This window comes from Indicator indicator, chromosome Z, assembly GCF_027791375.1.
Source record: "Indicator indicator isolate 239-I01 chromosome Z, UM_Iind_1.1, whole genome shotgun sequence".
Taxonomy (NCBI): domain Eukaryota; kingdom Metazoa; phylum Chordata; class Aves; order Piciformes; family Indicatoridae; genus Indicator; species Indicator indicator.
This window is the reverse complement of record NC_072053.1, coordinates 12,096,848-12,118,708: the sequence shown is the minus strand read 5'-3', so window position 1 is coordinate 12,118,708 and position 21,861 is coordinate 12,096,848. Positions and strand designations below refer to the sequence as shown.

General features: G+C 46.8%; 1 protein-coding gene across 1 annotated transcript in view; it reads left to right on the top strand.

Moving 5' to 3' along the window:
* The first annotated feature begins 2,715 nt into the window (after nucleotides 1-2,715).
* ARK2C (arkadia (RNF111) C-terminal like ring finger ubiquitin ligase 2C) overlaps nucleotides 2,716-21,861 on the top strand; it is a 49,396-nt gene continuing 30,250 nt past the window's right edge. Inside the window, exon 1 of the mRNA XM_054398097.1 lies at nucleotides 2,716-2,776. Coding sequence (XP_054254072.1) covers nucleotides 2,716-2,776 — 61 coding nt within the window. The remainder of the gene's footprint in view (nucleotides 2,777-21,861) is intronic.

The following is a 21,861-nucleotide window of genomic DNA, read 5'->3' as shown; positions in this document are numbered from 1 at the left end:
GCTTAAAGCAGTACAGTTACTGTGGCAGACAAGGCCCAGCAGCAAACTCTCCCGGGACTGGCATAGCCTCCTGCGAGAAACCAAGCAGGGTGAGGCAGGAGAGAAAAATCCAAACTGGGATACAATCAAGTGGGCACTGGAAGGCAGTGGCCACCTGGGACTTTTCCTCCTGCCGTTTGAGGGGACCTCAGTGCAGCAGCTGTGTGAAAACTTATCCCAAAAGAGCCCTTTTGGGTGGATGTCACAGGTCTGAAGAAAGCCACAAGGGCATGCAAGCAGCTGTCCCTGCTGCCTGTGGATCAAGTTAATCCTGCCCACACCATTGCCCGTTATCAGGCCTCAAGTTATGGGGCTGAGAGGGAAAGGGTTAAACAGACCCAGGTTGCCACTCTTAATTCAGATCAGGAAAACAAACCCAAACCCCAAAATAAACCCAACAGCAGATCTGATGCCATAATCCAGGCAAACAAATCCATCACATGGATATGTTAGGAAGCTGTCAAGCACTTAAACCAGCCAGATGCACGGGATGGATAAAGCTAAGCAGGGATTAACGGGGCTCCCCATGGCGGATGGCAGCCAAAGCAACCCCCTGGCCTGAACAGTGCGAACAGGTGCCCAAAACATCAGTTTGCAACACAGTGAAATGCTTCCTGGGACCCTGGCAGCCACCTCTTCTCCACAGCAGGGTCTTTCCCACTGCTTTAAAACAGTTCCAGGTAAACAGGGATGAGCTTCTGGTTGTGGTTTTCTTTTGTTTTGGTGTAGGTTTTTTTTTTTTTTTCTGTGTGAGGAGGACTCATCTTTCTTTAAGCCATGAAGGTTCTTCACTCCATGAGGAGGGCAGCTCCAAGCCTTTTTGGGTTTCCATGAGCATTCTGGGCTCAGCCAGAGGCATTTTAGGTCAGCCCAATTAGGAAGTGCTGTCAGTAACTGGGGCGTCAACACAACAGGCCACTGTGTTGCCTGCGGTGATGGGGACAGGGATGAGCCCCTTCATCCTCCTGCAGCTGGGCCTGATCCTCTGCTTTTGGCCCAACTTGACTTATGCTTCCCATACCGGCTTGGTGGGGTGTGGGGATGTATGGCTGGGAGAGCAGGCTGTGGCTGTTGGCCTCAGGTCTGAATTCCCATGGGGTGCATGGTGTGTGCCACACCCCTGCTTGTGTATATGTGTGTGTTCGTGTGCGTTCCTCTAGTGGCACATGTGCAGGGGGCTGTATGCGCTGTGTGCATGCATCTCCACCTTTGTGTGTGTGCATGCTTGTGTGAGTGCATGTGCACATGCATCTGCGTGCATGTGTGGTGCATGTGTGTGTGTATATCAGTGTGTGCATGCGTGTGCATGTACATCAGTGTCTGTGTGCATGATTGTGTGTGTACATCAGTGTGTGCCTGTGTGTGCAGATACATCAGTGTGAGTACATCAGTGTGTGCCTGTGTGTGCATGCGTGTGTGTGCATGTACATCAGTGTGTGTGCATGATTGTGTGTACATCAGTGTGTGCATGTATTTGTGTGTGTACATCAGTCTGTGCATGATTGTGTGTGTGCACATCAGTGTGTGCACGTGTCTGCTTGTGTATGCGTACATCAGTGTGAGCATGTGTGTGCCTGTGCGTTTGTACATTAGTGTGTGCATGTGAGTGTGTGCATGTGTGTGCATGTACATCAGTGTGTGTGTGCATGACTGTGTGTGTGTACATCAGTGTGTGCGTGTGTGTGCACGTGTCTGTGTGTACATCAGCACGCAAGTGTGCGTGTACATCAGTGTGAGCATGTGTGCATGCGTGTGGTGATTGTGTGTGTATATTAGTGTGTGCCTGTGTGTGCCTCTGTGTGTGTGCATGATTGTGTCTGTGTGTACATCAGTGTGTGCATGTGTATGTGTTGCATCAGTGCGTGCATGTGTGTGCGTGTGTACATAGTGTATGCATGGATGTGTGTGTACATGTTCATATGTCCTTTTTATTGGTGTATACATGTGTATATGTGTGCAAGCATTTGTGTGCACATGCGTACGCATGCATGCACCCATGCGTTCATGTGTCTGTGTGCCTGCATGTGCCTAAGTGTGCACATGTGTGCATGTGCTCATCGACATGCAAGCACCAAGGTCCCTGTCTGCGTGCACGTTTGCGTGTGCCAGTGTCTATGAACGTGCACACGTTTGTGTCTGCACTTGCTCGTGCCCTCCTTTGCACGTGTGTGGATGCGTGCTGACCTGCATGCACGTGCCCTAGATCGCGTCTATGCACGTGTGCCAGTGGCCACGACCATGCACATAAGGCTGTGCGTCCACAGACTTCTGGCACGCCTACGTGCGCGTGCCTGAGCCCACGAACACACACTCCCTTGCGTGTACACACGCTCGCGTCCGCCTGTGCATGTGCACACATATGCACGCCGGCGCGCACCCGTGCGCGCCGCCACACGCGCGCAGCTATTTCGGCCCCGTGCCCGCCTGCGCGCGTGCCCGCCTACCTCACGCCCCGCCTTCGGCCCTGCCTATCGCCTGCCATTGGCCAGTGCGCCGGTCATGGGGGCGTGTCTCGGCGGCGGCGGGGGCGTGTCGCCCTGCTCGGCGCTCTGCCATTGGCGGCGGGCGCCTTTGTGTGCCGGCGGAGCGGGCGGCCGCCACTCGCCGCCGCGTCGGAGGGGCCGGCGGGACCGGGCCGCGCCGGGCCGCGCCGCGCCGCGCCACAAAGGCCGCAGCATGGTCCTGGTGCACGTCGGCTACCTGGTGCTGCCCGTCTTCGGCTCCGTGCGCAACAGAGGTACCGCGCCGTGCTCCGGGGGCCATGGGTTCGCGTCCCGGGGCCGCTTCGTGCGAGGCAGGGAGGTGGGCGGGTGGGCAGGACTCAGGCTCCGGTCCCCCGCAGAAGGAGGGGTGAGGTTCCCCCCAGACCTCACCGTGAGTGCGGGCAGCTCGGCAGTTGGGACGAGCTCGTTGGACTCCCTGCGCAGGTCACCGCACCCCCCCATCCTCCCTGTCTCACCCCGAGCAGTGCCCGTTGTGGGGCTTTCCCTCTCCTTCCCTTCTCCTTCCCGCCCCGCCCGGGGCCGCCCCGGCGCCTGCCGCTTGCCCAGCTCCCGCCTGCACCTCCAGTCTGTGCTTCGGTAGATCCATTTTCCTTCTTTTATTTTTTAAATTTTGTTTTATTTTTTAATTTGACACCTCCCACCTTCCCCACCCCAGCCCCCCGTCTCGCCGTGTAGCGTAGCCACCAGGCCATTTCAGCGTAGCTGTAGACGATAACAGCCATTTTTGTACCTTCATCCTGTTTAGCTGAGTACATTGCACTGTAAATTCCTGTTAAGTGGATTCATTTTGCTGTAGTCGCTGGGCGCACAGTCTCCTGAGGGGCTTGGAGGGGGACACACACGCGACAAACGCCCCCAAAATGCGGCCAGAAGCCCCCTAAAAAAATGAAATCGGGGAAGGGAAATCTGGCAATGAACTGCAATTGGCATTAATAAAATTGGAAAAGAGTTGGGGAATAAGATCTGTGATTACAGGCCAGTTAAAATCCGCCCCCAGATCTGCTGGCCGGCATTGACAAGAGTCGCCCGCAAAGGGGTGCAGCATCCCTGTCCCCAGCAGCGGTGACACTACTGCCGGCAGCTGTCCCCCGTGGGTATCCACCCAGCCGCTCGCCTGGCCGGCCTCATGCTGCTTACTGCCCGTCCCATCAGCCACAAGTGTCCCGTCTCGTTAGCACACCTCCACCGTGGCCAGCACCCCCCGCTAAAAACTGGTTGTGAAAAGAGAGGCGACTAGCAAAAAATGGTTTTCCATTAAACAGGGATAAAACATTTTTTTCTGCTGTGCTAAATTACTTCCTGTTCTTATTTTGTGGGTAATTTTCTGTATCGAATATCCTTTGGTTGTGTATCTTCACCTTTTTCTTGTACTAAAACTAAAGCATGGTCTGTATTTTTTTACATTACCTAGTTTCTGATGTAAATCTTTCTGTAGAGACATACCCTGCTGAAATGTAATGTGCTGTAGCCTATACATCTGCTCAGTGTACGCTGCTTTTGTTCTGTTGCCCTTCCATAGCATGGTGGGCCTTGCCTTTTTGTATTGTGTGCATGATGACATTGTTACACACGATTCCACTAATACTAATATACGATCTCTCAATAAAGAAACTAGTTTTCCTATATTAACCTAGTGTGCTTTTTCTATTGCTGTTTCCCCATTTATTGTCGTATCCTGCTGTTTAGATTTTTTTCCTTGCTTTCCCCCATCGTGAGGTTTGAGTGAGTCGATTTTTTTCCTGTAGTGCAGATATGGGGGCTTTTAAATACATTTTTTTTTCTCCTATCCCATAATTACCCTCAGCATTAGTCTGTCTATACATACTCCATAGATGCACAATCCCTATTACTGTTATGCTGATGCAGAATTCTGTTTTACTGCAGAATAGCAGAAAAAAAAAGTGTATAAATCCAAGCCCTCATTCTTAATAATAACTAAAAAAATAGATTTTGATGAAAGGTTTACTACTTGTTTCATTTTAGTTACAACATTATATATTCCTTACCAGATTGATTCCAAACCTGAGTGGGATGACCTCCAGACAGATGGGGAGAATTATAGATTTCTAAGCTCTGATTAGCAAGTGATAAATGAATCTGAGGAAAAAAAAAAAAAAAAAGATCCCTCTAATCTATTATCTGTATATTTAAGCATATATGCAAGTGCCCTGCCCACCATCTGCTAGGAGAGAAGTTGCTGGGCCTCTGTCCTGCGGTGACTGGCATGCTATAAATATCTTCACTAGACCCCTGCAAGGCAGGGTTTGTAAAACCATCCCAGCTGCTAATGTTGTAACTACATTTTTCTGCTTGAAACCTTCGGGCCCACCATCTTCTGAATAACCAGATTTGGTCAAAAGAGCAAACTGTAACGTTGGGAGAAAGTCACTGGGAACTGTAAAATATTGGAAGCAGGGAGTGATGAACAACCAAATTGTGATCAGCAAGCAATTTTGCTGCAGCTGCAAAGCGATAGTAATACTGGTCACCTCTCCTTATTCCTGTGCCAGACCTCCTTTTCCAGGTCTGGAAAATGGTCCTGTAAAACTTCCCGGTTTTGGCTTGGATGCCACTATAAACTGAGGAAAGTCAGGGCTTCCAAAAGCAGGAGATGGGGCTGGGGCTGGGGGTGCAGAGGGGGAACATCTTGTCTCTAATTGCATTTCCACAGAAGTGGGGGACTTGGATATTTGGATTAGGATCGGATATTTGGATTGGATATTTTTTGTTAACGAAAGGAAGACAAATTCAGCAGGTTGGTGGCTCCCACTGCTAAAATTTCAAGAGAAGCCACTAGCAAGCGAAACAAAAGCGAGTGGCTCCAGAAACCTGCCTGCCCTGCCTTACCCTAGCATCCCTCCAAGAGACACATTATCTTGCAAGGCTGTGCCTTTCCACCTCCCTCCTAGCTTTATCTTGAGTTCAATTGGTTTTGTTTTTAAACATTTATTTATGATTTCCTTCTCCATATTTCCTTTTCCATGTACCTCGATGACTGTTTGGTCATTCTGTCCTCCTCCCCCTCCTTCAACCCCTCTGCCCCCCCTTCCTTGTATGAGCACAAGCAGGTTTACCCCCTGGATGTAGTGTATGCTGTGGCCCTTTGTTCTCGCTCCATCCTCGCCCCGGGCCAGCGCTGAGCTCCGTGCGTGACACATGTCCCCATATGCATCCTAAGGAGGGAGGCTGTGCTTCTCGCTTGCATGAAGGGAGATGTGCATGCCTGTTGGGGCTGATCATTTTCCAATGTGACTTTTTTTTTCTTTTTTTCTTTTGTTTTCCAAATTCGACCCTTACCCCACATGAGACAATGAAATTTGGTTTATGGTGTGGAAAAAGTGAATCCCCCTCCTCTACCCCACCCTGAAACCCCGTCAAGGATAAGCCCCGTTCCCTCTGAAATGTACCTCGTGCTACAGACACCTGCTGGCAGCTGCCCCTTTGTTAGGAGTGGTGGATTCACTGCAGCAAGGGTAGTAACCCCCCCAGACTGGCAAATCAGTGCTCATACAGAGCACAACTGCTTGATCAATGTACTCTGAGGCTACCTTGGTAAGCTAATATAGGAAGCTGCTGGGTTAATGTCAGCTGGTACAAAGCAATTTCATCTGCATCATATTTTTGACCTGTCTTGCTAGAAACACACTCCTGTGAGAGGAAACATTTCACCCCCTCCTTCCACCTTCCAGCGTTATTAGTAACCACCAGGTTTTCATAATCCATCAAATGCGTCCACAATTTAATGATTTAATTCCTTTTTACACTCCTGAGCCTTGGAAAGCCACCTGGTACAAAGAAAGTAATCTTTTATTTTAGCATCCTGGGCTGAGGAAATCCAAGATGAGTCACGTGCTGGTGGTGCTGCTGTGGGTGTGGAGGCACATGCAGTGATTTCTATAAAGCCTATACATCTCTCCAGCATCAACATATATTCCTGGGCTGCTTTAAGTAACTTCTTTAAATAACAGAAGGATAAACCCAAGCGTGGACAAAACAGGCACTGAGATTTGTTTATATAAGGGTTGTGTAAAGGTCTTATATGCATCTATGTGCATTTAATGATATCACATGGGAGCTGGGCCAACCTGTCTCTCACATGGGGTTTGGGATGGTGTCACAATTCTTATTTTTAAGATAAAAGATAAACAAATAGTGGTCACATTTTGCTCATATTGGGAATTGCAGTCTAATGAAGGCTGACCTGGATTTACCTTGCTGTGTGCAGTTCTGGTACTGTGGAATTATGTTATTTACTAACTGGTGAGTTGGTGCCCAAGTGAGAAGGCAAACACAGCTGTGAAGCTGGGATGAGCCTGTTTGGGTGGTGTTTTCCACAAAACCTGGGAGCTGTTCTGGTTGGCAGGGTCAAGGTGGTGGGGACTCAGTGGGATACAGTCCAGCATCACTCAGTGCATCCTGGACGGAGTGTGGCATGCCAAATTGGGGGTGACATCTGTAGGCACTGGGATGCTGCTATAACCACCTCTGGCCTTGGTCCTCGCTGAGTCCTCCTCTGTGAACCTCCTGGAAAGACTGTCCTAGAGTAAGTCTGAGTTTCCTTTTTTGCTGTTGTGTTAAACTCTGCTGAAAGGGGAGGATGGAGTACTGTTGGGGCAGGCATGGGAGTCCCATCCTCCCAAAACTATAAGAGAACTCCCCTAAGTGCTATGGGGAGCATGTGTGGCATCCAAAATTGGCTCGTCCCTCTCTGCTGACCTCTACATCTGGAGATGCAGAAGTGGAAGGAGAGGGAAAGATGACTCTTTTGGTGGCTTTGCAGGGCATGATTCCAGGTAGCAAGAGCACGGGTATCCCCTCTTGCCCATGTACACGTAGATTTAAACCCAAAATGTGTGCTGGGGCTGCATCATGTCAAAACTGGAAGGCCCTTATCTAGAATTGTGCAAAAAGGGACAGCAGATCAGCAGAAAAAAGTCTTTCCCATCCTCAACCTGGGAGCACTCATTTTGGGAAGCATTAATTAAATGTGCCAGGAATGCAAAAGGAGTTTTTACAAAAAGTATGCTCTGACGTCTTGATTATCTTTGATCTCAGTAACTCCAAGACCAGAGTTGATATGGCAGTTGAGAGATGCATGATGGCATTGCCAAATGTGATTCTTGAGCATCTCATGCTATTTGGGTGCTTTGCATCAACCTGCAGCTCCTGTAGTCAGCGATAGCACAATTAAAGGGTAATATATAAAGCAGAGGTTCAAACTGCTGCTTATGGCAAGCTTGGTGCTCAAAACTCAAGCTACAGCACTAGGAAGATTTTTCAGCCAGCACAGTGTTTTGGGAAGGAGAAGGGTGATGTATGGCTGCATAGGGCCAGGACAGGGACCTGCAGGTGGACAGTGAGAGTAGGGCTAAGGATTAGTGGGGAAAATGATAATTTACTACCTTTTTAGTTTCACTTTGTGGAGATGGAGTCAGTCTGCTGTAAAGGTTGGCAGAGCTATTGCAGTTTCCCAAGTGGCTCTGCACATGACCCCATGGGAGATCCCCCAGTTATAAACTTACGTGGTCTTTTCTTACTCTTAACCTTTTAAAGAAGAAAACTGGGTCTTTGGGAATGGCTAAATTCTCCCTCTAAACTAAAAAAGCCTCAGTCATTTTTCAGCCAGGGTGGATGGTGGAAGAAACTGGGCTCCCTGTGATGGAGACCTCAGGTGGGCAGAACTCAGAAGGGCAGATCTATGCCCTTTCCATGCCTCCCCACCACCTTCACTTAATTCTTTCTGCTCCCCCTCTGCTCAGTTTTTCAGTCTCCCAGGACTTTATCTTGCACATTTTCCTGCCTGCTGGTCCTTCACATTTCCTAGTCCCAGCTGGGTTGGGCTGGCTGGCATATGCTGTTGTGGATCCCTCTTGGTAAGTGTCCTTACCTGCTGTCATTTTCTCTGTCTTTGAAGGCTGTAAAATGTGCCTGCAGGAAAGCTGCACGCATGTGGCTTATAGCTCTTTAATGAACGCTATCACTTGAGTTTGATAGACTGGGCACCGCAGGTCAGGACCAAAGGAAGTGCTGGAAGCAGTGAAAATGAAGGTTATGGGAAGTGGCAGTAAGGGACAACTTGGTACCTGTGGGCTTGAAACCTTCAAAGTGAGGACATATCTGTGGGGAAATGTTTGAATGAGGATTTCAGTAGCTCGGTGAAGGACCTGGATGTCTCTGTCTCTAATACTGCATAGCAGTGCTCCTCGCTGCTTGCAGTGGCTGCCTTGCCTGGAGGTGATAGGTGTGACCATCATCTTAGATGGGATTTAAGTGATGCTGCAGAGCTGTTGCTTCTCCATCCCTTTCCTCGAACTGCACAAGGAGCAGCCATTTCCCTAAAAGAGGAAAGAACAGGGCTATGGGTAACTTCAAGGACTTCTTTGAAAAGACCTTGAGCAGGACACTGGTGGGACTGGACAGCTCATCAGGCCGCATATCCAGACAACCAACACTGGGATTGAGTTAGGAGCTGCTCTGAAAACCTGCTCTTGTCTTTTTGTCCAGGCTAGGGAAGATCTCTAAAAGACATTCAGACACATGGTCTCTTAGGCATCTGCCTGACTGCAGCTCCCCAACATGGGGATGTCTGGCTCCTGCAGCAGAAGGTGGGCATGGGAAATACCCCCATGCAAATGTGCCCTCCCAGTGGTACTTTGTGCTGTGTCTCTGGGCTTTCTTGGTCTCCTGGTGACACCTGACTCTTCCTTCCAGTCATGTTGCTAGCTCAGGGTACTGATATAGCCAACGGGATCTTGGTTCACATTTTGAAACTGTGGGTCCATGAGGAGGCATGTCATGAGCATTTCCCAATCAACCTGTTTCCATGACAGGACTGCTTAGAATCTATGTATCAATGGACAAAAGGAAGCGTTCTCCTCTTTTTTTTTTTTATTTTTTCAATAGCAGAGAGTTCCTGTTCTCATGCAGCCCTGCAGCCCTGGGTAGGATCACATGTGTCTGGTCCATTCAGAGCTGATCATCATCAGCTGTTGGGAGTTAAGACTTAAACAGACTACCCTGTGAACCTCACACCTCAGTGAGGAGCATCTGGAATCAGAATTTAAAAAAAAAATTAAAGAAACCAGCAGCAAACCGACCACAGTCTGAAGGTGTTTTGTTGGCATGAGGGTTCGATGACAGTTGTCTTTGCAAGACTATCATCTTGTTTTCAGTTGTGGCACAGCATTTGATGGCAAACTTGAGCAGGAACTTGTCACATCTCAGGCAGCTTCTGAACGTAATGAGGGTTCTAATGCTTTAGGCAAGGAGTCCATCAAGTCTGGCAGTTTTCACATCCTCCAGGCAGAAAATACCATTCCCTAATTTGCCTGGCAAGAAAGGAGCTGTAAATCTCATGCAGATTACCAGGTTTCTTGTTGTGGTTTGCTAAATCCACATTTCTCTTTATGTAGCATGGCCTTTAATATTAATATGTTTAATTTCATTTATAAATTCACTTATCAGCTTTCATTAGTCATCCTGTTAATGATCCCAGGCAAGAAATTTGTCATTTGACATCAAAAGGCAGATTAAGGGACTTCTAGAGCCTTGGGTAATGACTTCATGCAGCACTGGAATTATAGTGGTTGGCATATGAGGCTAATACTATGTATGTTTTGCATCTGCTGTTCAGGGGATGAGTGATTATTTTATATATTTAGCAGAAAACAAGAGCATTTCTTAATCATGGACAGTGGTGTTACATTCCCTGCAAGCTCTGCAGTATTATGAATCACTGGGCTATAAACATCTTGTTGCTGGTGTACCTGGTTTTGCATTACCAAAGTGGTAGGCCCTGGAGGGTCGGAGCCTGACAGCTCCCCTCCTCCTTGAGAGGCTTTACTGAACAAGTAGCTAGTTGAAACGAAGAAGTTCCCTCAGTGCTAGGAGCTGGAAGGGACCGGGAATGGATTCATCTTTGCTTGGCCAAAACTGAGTCTTTGGTCTTTGCTCTCCTTGATGACAAATGTGAGAAGGTTAGTAGGGTTTGGAGATGGCATGAAATAGTGGGAAAAGTTCACAGTATTTGCTTTGAACACCAGGAAACCAGCATGGTTGTACTGAAAACTGATGAGATGTAGTGTCCCCAGGCCTTGGTACGTTCAGTTCTGTGATGATGGGGCTTGATAGATGTTAGGAGCAATCAGTGTGATTTGAAGACTGTCCAGCTATTATTTGTGAAATCCCACAAACCTCTATGGGCTGAGATAAGGACTGAGGAGGCCTTCAGTGGAGAGGGAGCATGACATGAGTGGGCATGGAAGGTACAAGGCTTTTGTTTTAATAGTGAATATCTCAGTTGCATGCAACACTATAAAAATACGTCTCTGTGCTGGCCACCTGCAAATCTTTCAACTCCCTCTGTACAGTACTCCTCTGGATAGAGCCTCTGTCAAGATACAGGGTCTGCAGGCAGCTCTCCATGAGGCTAAACAAAGAGAATTTTATCTGTTGTATACAGGAAGAATTTACCAAGCTGGTTTTGCTTAGCCCTCGTTGGCCTGAGCGTGAAAACTTCTGTGTGGAAATGTGGTGGGCTGACCCTGCCTGGAGACCAGGAGCCATTGAGCTGCTCTATCACTCCTCTCCCCAGAAGGACAGGGGATAGAAAGTAAGATGGAAAAGAACTCATGGGTCAAGAAAAAGGCAGTGTAATAAAGCAATAGATGCACACAGAAGCAAAAGAAAACAAAAGATTTGTTCTCTACTTCCCGTCAGCAGGCTATGTCCAGCCACTTCCCAGGAAGCAGGGCTTCAGTACACATAGCAGTTGCTCTGCAAGACAATGTCATAATGCCCCCTCCTCCCTTCTCATAGCTTTTACTGATGAGCAGACTATACATGATAGGGAATATCCCTTTGTTCAGTTTGCATCAGCTGTCCCGGTGATGTCTGCTCCAGAGATCTTGCCAAACCCCCAGCCCACAGGTGAGAAGAGAATGTTGGAGGCAGCCTTGATGCTGTGAGCACTGCTCAGCAGCAGCCAAACCAGTGGTGTCTTCCCAACACTCGTCTAGCTACCAATACACAGGACAAAACTATGGGGAAAATCAACTCCATCTCAGACAGATTCAGTGCAAAACCTGAGATAGTTGCACCAGGTGACATTTAGGTGGGATTTTAGGAAAAATTTCTCCACCAAAAACTGTTGATGATCTCTGGAACAGGCTGCCCAGGGAAGTGGTGGAGTCACCATCCCTGGAGGTATTTAAAAGATGTGCAAATGTGGTGCTGAGGGAAATGGTTTAGTGGTGGCTTGGCAGTATTGGGTTAATGATTGGACTTGGTGGTCTTAAAGGTCTCTTTCAACCTAAATCTATACCTTCCTGCTCTTATCAAAATGTCAACAAAACCTATTTTTCACCATTAATCTGTTGCTCAGTTCTGCCTAACTCCTTCCTCTGTTAAATTAACTGGTGGTGGCCAAGTTTTGGTTTCTGAGGTTACTCCTTGAAGCTATGAGCTGAAAATATGGTATTGCATGAGAACTGGGCCCTAAAACAAGGGATGTTGTGTCCCAGTGGCAACTATGGGTATGTGGGTGGTGGATCAGCAGCTTATCTTGGTGGCCCTTCTACTGACCTGAGTTGCCAGGGACTAGAGCTAGTTGAAAATAAAGATACTTAGTTTTGATAATGATGATTATTTTCCAGTTCACTGGCTGAAAATGTATTTTCCTGGTTTTATACTGTCTTTGAATTTTTCAGCAAAATGATGGAAGGGGGAAGGTTCTTAAACGGTTCGTTTGAAGTGAGTTGGAATAGGCCACAACCCTAGGAGTGAAATGCTATCTTATGGCAGAAAATAAAGCAACATCAGCTGGATGCGGGGAAGAAAATGCAGGGAGTGTTTTTGATGGATGTTTTGCAGAAAATACCTGTGCAAAAGTACCTGCTGCTCTTTCATTGCATTGAACAGGGAGCGCTGGTAACTCTCCTCTCCCCAGCCTGCAGTTTTGATGCATCAGCATGACTACTCACAACTTCCTGGTCCCACCACAGGGCCCCCTTCCCAATGACATTCAACCCAAGCTCAGGGATGGACATGCTTTGAGGAAACCGAGCTCACTGGCAGCATCTCTTGGGAGGACATGACATACAAGCCTGTGTGAGAGCCAAAGGGCATCAAAAAAGTGCTGGAACCTTCCTGTGAGCCAGGGTTAGGGGCAGGTGGATAGTAATGGGGAGCAGAGATGACACAGCAGGGCACCCAGAATCTGAGCACACTTGGAGCTGCCACCACTGCAGAGGATTTTGGGAGACCCCTCTTTGAATGCAGCCTCTTGGAGGTAAGTTTGATGGAGTGGATGATTGTGCAGAGTTGGCACGACTCTGGAGCCAAAATGCTCTTCTCCAGATCATAAATAGACCCAGCTCCTGATTGTGTTCCTTTGGCTTTTTCTTTCTCCCCCCCCAGAATAAAGAACAAGCTTGTTTCTAGTGATGCCATGATGTATGCACTTTCACATCACGGCAGGCAGTGGAGATTTGAGAAAGCCAAGAAATATACTGAGACTTTGTGAGTAAAAAAAAAAAAAAAATTGAAAAGAGAGGATAAAAGCCCAGAACACAAGAGTAACATAAAAGGACAAAATGTTTGCCAAGGTTCAGAAATAAAAAAAAAAGCAAATTAAAAGGTTCTTTGTTTTTATTGATGCTTGCAATAAGGGGTCTGCTCCTCATGTCTCCTGGGGTTTGGGATTGGCTATGGTGCAGTCTTTAAGCTCTAGAAGTTGCTTTCTCTGTGTATCCACATGCATACCACCTTCCATGGTAATAAAGGTAGCTTTCACCTCTGGTGTCCTGCACTCTCTGAAGAGCAGAGCTTAAAATTTCTGGCAAATTTGCATCCATGGGAGAGGTTTTAGCTGTGGAAGTACTGGGTGATGGTGAAGGAAGAAGAACGCAGTGAAGCCCAGGATGCTTTCAGGTCGGTGAGCAATGGATCAGAGAGTCCAGGAATAGCAGCAACACAGAGAGAGATCCCATGTCACAGGTTGGAGGTGCTTGTTAGTGTGGCTTGGAAATGTTTGGGAGAATCACAGTCATAGAATGGTGTGGGTCAGAAGGGCCCTTAAAGGTCAGCACTTAAAGTTACAACTGCGTGTACAGGGGCACTTTCCATTAGATTAGGGTGCCTAAAGCCCTGTCCAAACTGGTTTGAACAGTTTCAGGGATGGGGCATCTACCAGCTTCAACCTGTTCCAGTGCCTCACCAACAGTGAAAAATTCCTCCCTATTATTTAATTAAAAATCTCCTGTCTTGTGGTCAGGAGGTCAAGAGAGGTAACGCTTTACACTGATCTTGTGAGACCCCACATCAAATACTGCACCTGTTTCTGGTGTCCCCATCATAAGAAGGATGCAGAGCTGTTGGAGCAAGTCCAGAGCAGGGCCACAAAGATGATTCAAGGGCTGGAAGACCTCCCTCTGATAGGCTGAGGGAGCTGGGTTTATTCAGCCTGGAGAAGAGGAGACTCTGAGGTCACCTTATAGCTGCCTTCCAATACCTGAAGGGATCCTACAGGAACGATGGAGAAGGACTTTGTGTAAAGTTGTCTAGCAATAGGATAAGGGGGATGGTTTTAGGCTGAGGAAGAGTAGGTTTAGACTGTATCATAGGAAGAAATTCTTCACTATGAGGGTGGTGAGACTATGGAATGGGTTTCTCAGGGAGGCTGTGGATGCCTTCTCCCTGGGGATGTTTCAAGCCAGCTTCGATGAGGGTTTGAGCAGCCAAGTCTAGTTGTGAAGTGTGCCTACCCATGGCTTAGATCAGATGATCTCTAGGATCCCTTCAAACTGTTACCCCTTCTTCTATCACTACACTACTTAAGAGTCCTTCCCCACCTTTTCTATAGGTCCCTGTTAAGTACTGGAAGGCTGCTGTAAGGTCTTCCTAGAGCCTTCTCCAGGCTAAACTAACACAACTCTTTCAACCTGTCCTCACAGAAGAGGCGTTCCAGCTCCTCTTCATCTTCATGGCTCTCCTCTGGACCAGCTTGAGCAGGTCCTTGTCTTTCCTGTCTAATGGGTCTCCACTACATACAAGCTGGGAGTGGTCATTCACTGATTTCCACAATATTGAGAAAAAAGGAGGCATTTGTCAAGCAAGCCAAGCTTCTGTGAAGGGCTGAGCACTTTGGTTGAATGAGCCATCCCTTGTGGTGGAAAACATAGGCCATTCAGGAGTGTGCCCAGCTTTGCACAAGCTGCAGCTATAATACCAGGGCAACTTTAAAAGTTATGAGCAGGCTAATGCTGCTGGGGCTGTATACTGCTGTGCTGCTACCCTGAAACACAGAGAGCAGAAGTTCATATATTCCATTAGAGCAGAAGAGCAAATGACCTGAACCCAGAGATCCCAGGAGGAAGTTTGCTATCCATACAGCTTTTCTTGATTCTCTTAAAAAAACCCAGAAGAATCATCCCACTGTAAAATATCAGGAATCAGGATTTTGCCCATCCAGCTTTCTGTGTCAGGGTATTCAGGAGGAGGCAATTGCCTGTAGGCATCTCTTCATGTCTAGATGTTTACACCTCTACAAATCATGGAAAACTTCTGAGCCAGCCAACAGATCCTAAATGAGCTTAGTTTGATTTGCCTGGTCAAAATCATGCATCTGAATGGAGGAAGAGGAATAGGTACTCTGCAGTTCATCTTTTGCAAAGGCAAGAAAAAATTGTAAAAATGCAGTGTGCAGCTTGGCTGGTGTTCTGGTGGCACCATGCTTTAATTAACATCACTGAGAAGTTCAGAGCCCAATTTTAACTCTTTTTTGTTTGTAACTGGGAGCTCTGAGAAGTCAACAGATTTTGTGGCTTGAACAGATTTTTTTTTTTTTTCAAAATCTGGACTGAATATGAAATACACCTTTATAATTGCTGCTTTTCTTTCTTTTACTTGATATCTGTCAGAACCATCATCTGATGGACATTAGATGGGTTAGAGTTATTCATGATGGATTATTTCAGCTCAGACAGAAATCTTCTCCTGGATTTGGTGGTTAGCACTGTGAAAATCTTGTAACCTTTTTCTGCTTTCTCTATAGGTTCAGTTACATGGTGAACTGGCAATTCACATGGAAAACGCACTTCTAGGATTATTTTCTTTCCAGTCTTTGAGCGAAGTCTGCACTCTTTGTGATGCAGAAGTGCTGGGCATGGCACCACTCTCTGCATGTGCAAGTACACCCCTTGCAAGACTAGATGAAACTTTCTGTGTGAATCATATGCTTATAGAACCATGGAGCATTGTGGTTGGAAGGAACCTTTAAAGGCCATCCACTCCCACTGTGCTGCAGTAAGCAAGGTCACCTTCTACTAGATCAGGTTTCTGAGAGCCCCACCCAACCTGACCTGGAATATTTCCAGGAACGGTTTCTATACCTCCTCTCTGATCCATGTTGGTGATGCTTACAAAGCTGCAATGTGGAGGCACATACCTAGATGCCTCAGAAGATACTCCTGAAAATTAAAAAAAAAAAAAAAAAGAAAAATAGGAAAAAAAAGAGCATTTTCCACTGGCTGATAGAGTTGCAGAATAATTCATCTGGAAAGGAACATCTGAGGTCTCCAGTCAAACTTCCTATTCAGGGCAGGGCTGCCTTCATGGTTCTTGAGGGTCTCAGGTTCTTGCCCAGCCAAATCTGGGATATGTTCAAAGGTGGAGCTGACTGCACCTTGATGGCATTTGCTCTTTAGTCAGCACTCCCTGGGGGTACACCTGTGGGCAGGGGTGCAGATGCACTCTCATCTGCAGCGGCATTCAACATTGGACACTTCCATTCTGCACTGGTGCCATCCTCTCTAAACAAGCCACTTTCATGGCTACATCTGCAGGTGAAGATCCAAAACCCACCATGCGTCTGGCCAAAAGTGGAACAGCTGGGCTGTGTCCAACACTGGGAGCAGAAACTACTCTCCTCAAAGTGCTGGATGCGCTCCTGCTTACCCAAATGGTGTGCATGGATCCAGGTAGGCAGTAGGGTGACCCCAAGCTCCAGAGATCCCCACTTTGACCCTCTGGTCTTCTCTAAGGTTAACTAAGCGCCTTCAGTCTCCCAGCTTCCTTTCTCCATCTGTACAGTGCCCATCTCGCAGGCCACTGAGTATAAAATTCAGAAAATAAGGACAATGCAGACAATCCTTCTCCTTTGTAGGTAAAATTCTGGGGAAAATATATATGTGGGTGAGGAAAAGAGGATTTCTGGTTTTCATCCTCCTTTCTGTGGTCAGTACTGAGGAAATATGTTGCAGAATTGTGTCTGAAGAATTGTATTGTGTGTAAAAACTTGGTCAGATGTCTCTTAATTTCTTTAGGAAATAGATTTAGAGATTAAACAGAAAGTTGAAAAGCTGAGATTTTTTGGATGAAAAATACAACCCTCAATTATTCCCTAATGTCCTATACACACATATGCACATTATAAGAATAGCTTTAACATTATTTGGTTTTAATACAGAGGGAGGCATTTTCCCAAGTTGACCCACTGCAGCATTGCAAAAAATGATCCAGCCCCCATATTCTCTATGAAATCCTTTTAAAAATAATGATCAGGGGGGAAATCTGGCTGCTGACACTAACTGTACCCTTTATCTGTCTGCCCTCATCAATAGATTTGTTTTCCCCATGTGTCTGATAGATCTTGACTTTTTCAGCCCAACAGTGACTTTTTGCAATGCTGGCTGATACAGAGCCATGGAGGCTTTTGGCCATTTCTGAACAGCAGTCAATTTGGTGAAGTAAATCAGATCTGGAGTCACTGAGAGGGAGTTAATGTAGAATGTCTTTGTGTTTTACAGTCATTTTAATAGGCATAATTACTCTATTATACTGATCTGCCTGTATTTAACTCTTATTTGTACCTGATTGGAATAAATGTTTTCCTTTAGGAGGGATGAATTTCGCAGAGTGAAAGAGCTATTATAAACCACCCAAATGCCTCTGCAATAACAACATGACATCTCACAGCCTGAAACCTGTACTGTTTCTGCTATGGTAGTGCCTGACAGTCCTGTTTCATTCTTTTCTCCACCTCCTTAAGCTTTCAAAATGCATAGTGAAATGGTGACGTTTGGCACACAGCTGGTTAGACCTTGGGTAGTCCTGCACAATTAAAATTGTCACCTTGTTTCAGAAGAAACAGTTCCTGACTTCAGCCCAAGCCAGCTTCTTCTCTGTGTTCTTGTGTTACATGGTGGAGAATATCCTCACCTTGATACCCAAATGGGGCTTTGATAAATTAAGACTCTAATATGAAACTGCAGGTTGTACTGTTCTGGTATAGACATGAGTTGTTTGCACCCTCATGTGCGGGTTAATTGTGCTAAAAACTAACAAAAGTGTTTTTCCACCTTTTTTCTAGGTCCTCTTTTGCCCATGGATGACAGTAGCTATACCTCTTTATTGTAGAAGCAGGGACAGGTGTGGGAGGCCATCAGCCACAGGGCCATGCTGGAAGGTGTTGGGAAGGTGAATGGTTGGGTTGGGCACCTTCATTGCTTGTTTCTCTGCCATGCAACTGGCATCACCTCAAACCTGCTTCCTGTACAGGTGCAGAGCCCAAGGGATGGGGGTTCATTATTCCTGTGTTGGTGGCTGTTGGGCTGTGAAAAGTACATGGAGGGTAGCACCTAATTGGTCTGACTGGGGTGGTCTTATCCTCACCCAATATCCATAAGACCAGCAACAGGGAGGATCATGCAGCATCTTTAAATCTTCCATATTGTCTTTGTGGAAGGCAATGGGATGAAAAAACTTTAACATTTTTCACAAAGTGAGTGGTAGAAATTTGTCGCTGGGGGTGAGGGCTGGAAAGTGAGAGAGCAAAGATGCTGAAATTATTCCTTGCTCTAGGGTTTTTCATAGATTGTTTTTGGTGGATCTCTTTTTGTTTTGTTTCCTTTCATCTTCTTGGCTCTATCTTTCAACTGCATCTCCTGCAAATTTGTCACAGATCAGGAAAACTTAAACCACGATTTGTAGAAGATGAATGGACTTTTAAAATAAGATTTTTGGTCCCTGATGTCAGTGGGGTGCCAATCGCTGTGTGCTGGTGCTGTCTGGTTCCTCTGGTGCTATCATTAGGAGGTGTGGGCATCATTCATTGCAGGGAGGCTAAGTCTTGCTGCCTGTTAATGGAATTGAGCTGCCTGACCTTAACGTGTGACTGATATTTAATGTGAGGTTTCTGTGGACACCAGCAGGCTGTAATGGAAACAATACAAAATAATGCAAAGGCTTAGCCTCGAGAGGACAGCAAAATAAATTAAATTTAGTAATTAGTAAAAATCCTTTGGGCCTAAAGGTCACATGTAGAACTTAAAAAAACCCGTATTCCCACTTCAAAATTGCACAGATTCCTGGTAGACTCCCATGTGCCATAGGGAGGAGTGTGGTACAGTCTATTTACCCTGGACTGCTGGGAAATGTTGGGATGTTTCTAACTCCACTCAGATGGGTGCATCTCCAGCCCCACAGCCATCCCCATCACCGTTCTTGTCTCTTTTGCTCCACTGAGATGCACAGCCCTGTAGTCCATGGCGTCTCTCTTGGTGCACCCACCAGTCACACCACAGGTACCTCCTTGCAGGTGTGTTACCTGCAGCAGCTGGGCTCCCTACAGAACCCATCTGGCCTTGGTGGTTGTCACCTGCTATAAATCTGTGAGTGCCCAGAATGGATGTCTTCACGCCCCATCCCTGGTGCTCAGTTGCAGTCCTTGCTTTACTGGAAGTGTAGGCAGCAGGGTGATTTGGTGTGATATACCTGGACAATGGGGAGCTTGCTTGGATCTGGAATGCTCCCTTGGTGAGGCTGTTCACTGTCAAGAACATCTTTTCAGCTAAGTCACAAGCTGGGGTGGACAGGAGCTCTTTCCTGTGGGATTTTGAAGACTGTGGGAAGAATCACAAACTTCTGCCTGTGGCTCAGGGCTTTGAATTCTGGGACCCAGTACTGGTAAATTCTTGCTCTGAGAATGCCAAAGATACACAATGGTAAGAGCAGATGTCTGGGCTGGAATCACCAACCAGAAGCTATTTCCCTTTCCCCTCTCTTCATGAGTTCCACATGCCCCATGGTGCAGCAGGGTGGGCAGGTGAGGTACAGAGAGGGTTTTCCCAGCATGGGGCTCTTGCAAGAAAACGTAAAACTGGAGAATGAGCCCATCATCCCAGCTGTTTGCCAGGAAAAAGAAAGCTCTCTCTGGTGCAGATGAAGATGTCTCCAGAGCTGGGAGGAAGCTCTGGACCAATGTGGTGCCAGCTAAAATACTGAATCACAGTTTACTAAAGGCCTCCTGAATGTCTGAGGCCAGGACGCTGTAAAAGGTGCTCTGTTATCCTTTGGGAAAGAAAGATTTCCACTTCCTAAGATGCAGGATAATCACAGACAAAGCTGAATTATGTTAATGGACTTTAAGTCTATTGCCCACCTTCCAGGATGTGTCCTCCCACTGTTGCCCTCCAGGATGTGTCCTCCTACTCAGTGTGCCCAGGCAGCTAAGAAGGTCAACAGCATCCTGGCTTGTATGAGGAATAGTGTGGCCAGCAGGAGTAGGGAAGTGATTGTGTCCCTGTACTCAGCATTGCTGAGGCTGCACCTCAAACACTGTGCTCAGTTTTGGATCCCTCACTACAAGAAGGATTTTGAGGTGCTGAAACATTTCCAAAGAAGGGCAACAAAGCTGGAGAAGGAGACTAAAGCACAAGTCCTACAAAGAGTGTCTGAAGGAAATGGGGTGGTTCAGCCTGGAGAAAAGGAGGCTGACAGGAGACCGTATCGCTCTCTGCAACTACCTGAAAGGAAGCTGTAGCGAGGTGGAAGTCAGTATCTTCTGACTTCTCCCAAGTGAAGACAGGACAACAGGAAATGGCCTGGGTTTAAATTGGACATGTGGGAAAACTTCTTCACCAAAAGGTTTGTCAAGCCTTGGAACAGGCTGCCCAGAGAAGTGGTGCAGTTACTACCTCTGGAAGTATTTAAATGACATGTGGACATAGTGCGAGGTAGAGGTGACCTGTCAGTGGTGGGTTAATGGTTGGACTCCAGGATCCTAAAGGTCTTTTATGTGATTCCTGGTCCCGTGTGTCCTTGGTTTGCAGGGAAGAATACCATCTGCTGCTGGGAAAAATGGTGCGTTTAAGGCAAAATAAAAGAGTAGATTTGCAGCCTATCTAGATAGGCTGCTACTGGTAGAAACTTTGTCCTTTTCCTCTTTGATTCATCTTACTAGCAATGGTAACACACTAATTGGCATGAGAGTCCTGGGTGGGTGCTCTCTAAACTTGGGGTGACGTAGGAGACCTTGGCAGATCATAGGGGAACAGGTGAGTTCTTCAGTCCCTAAAGCATTACCAAGAGGCAAAGGGGAAAGCAATGGCATAGCAGCAACCTGCAGTTGTACAAGCAACTTCTCATGGAAGAAACGCAGAGGAGGTCCATCTCCCGTCACTTTTGCTGCCCAGGCCAGCTTTGTCCTCTGCCCAGTCCCCATCTCCTCTTCTGTAAAAGATGGTGCATTAACCAGCCAGATTCTCCTCCTCCAGTGCCATTTCAGTATAGAAACAGCAATTTTGGGTGTGCTGTGATTCACCACAGCACAAAAAGCCTGCTTGAAGGCTCTGCAGAGAAACTGAAATCAAACAAATTTCAGATGGTCTCACAAATGAAGCTGAAAGGTCACAACACTATCAGGGAGGAGGTTGTGTGCCCTGCTGCAAGCCTCTGCGAAATATCAGCCAAAGATTAGTCTATGCTCTCCAAAAGGCCAAGAGATATAAAGGCTCTGAGTTCCTTCTGCTACACGTTCAAACTCATGGTATCTAAAAATGGCACAAGTTACCTATGTGAAAGAGAGACACAACTTCAGGAATAGCAAATTCAAAAGAAAATGTCAGGTTGGTGAGGTGTGTGAACCTGAATTTGGAAAATCCTTAGATTTTTTTTTTTTTAAAGCCAAGAGGACTTGTAGATGATGTGGCTAGTGTTAATTAATTTGGCGTTATGCTAAGCATCGTCATTGCAGTTTAATCAGCAGCTGTGACACAGAGTGTTGTTCACCTGGCAGCTTCCCATCCCAGGTTTTTTTTGTTTGGTTGGTTTGGGTTTTTGTTTTCATTTGTTTTGGTTTTGGGCTTCATCTGACATACAAGTTGTCAGTGCAGGAGTTGTACAGGACAGTAATTTCATCTGGGAAAAGCAGAGTCAGAGCATCAGTTTAATTGAGGGCTTAGACTCATGTGGAAAGAGCTCAGCAAGGCTGCAGACTTTTTCCCAAGGCCATAAATACTTCTCCTAATAGTATTGGGTGGAT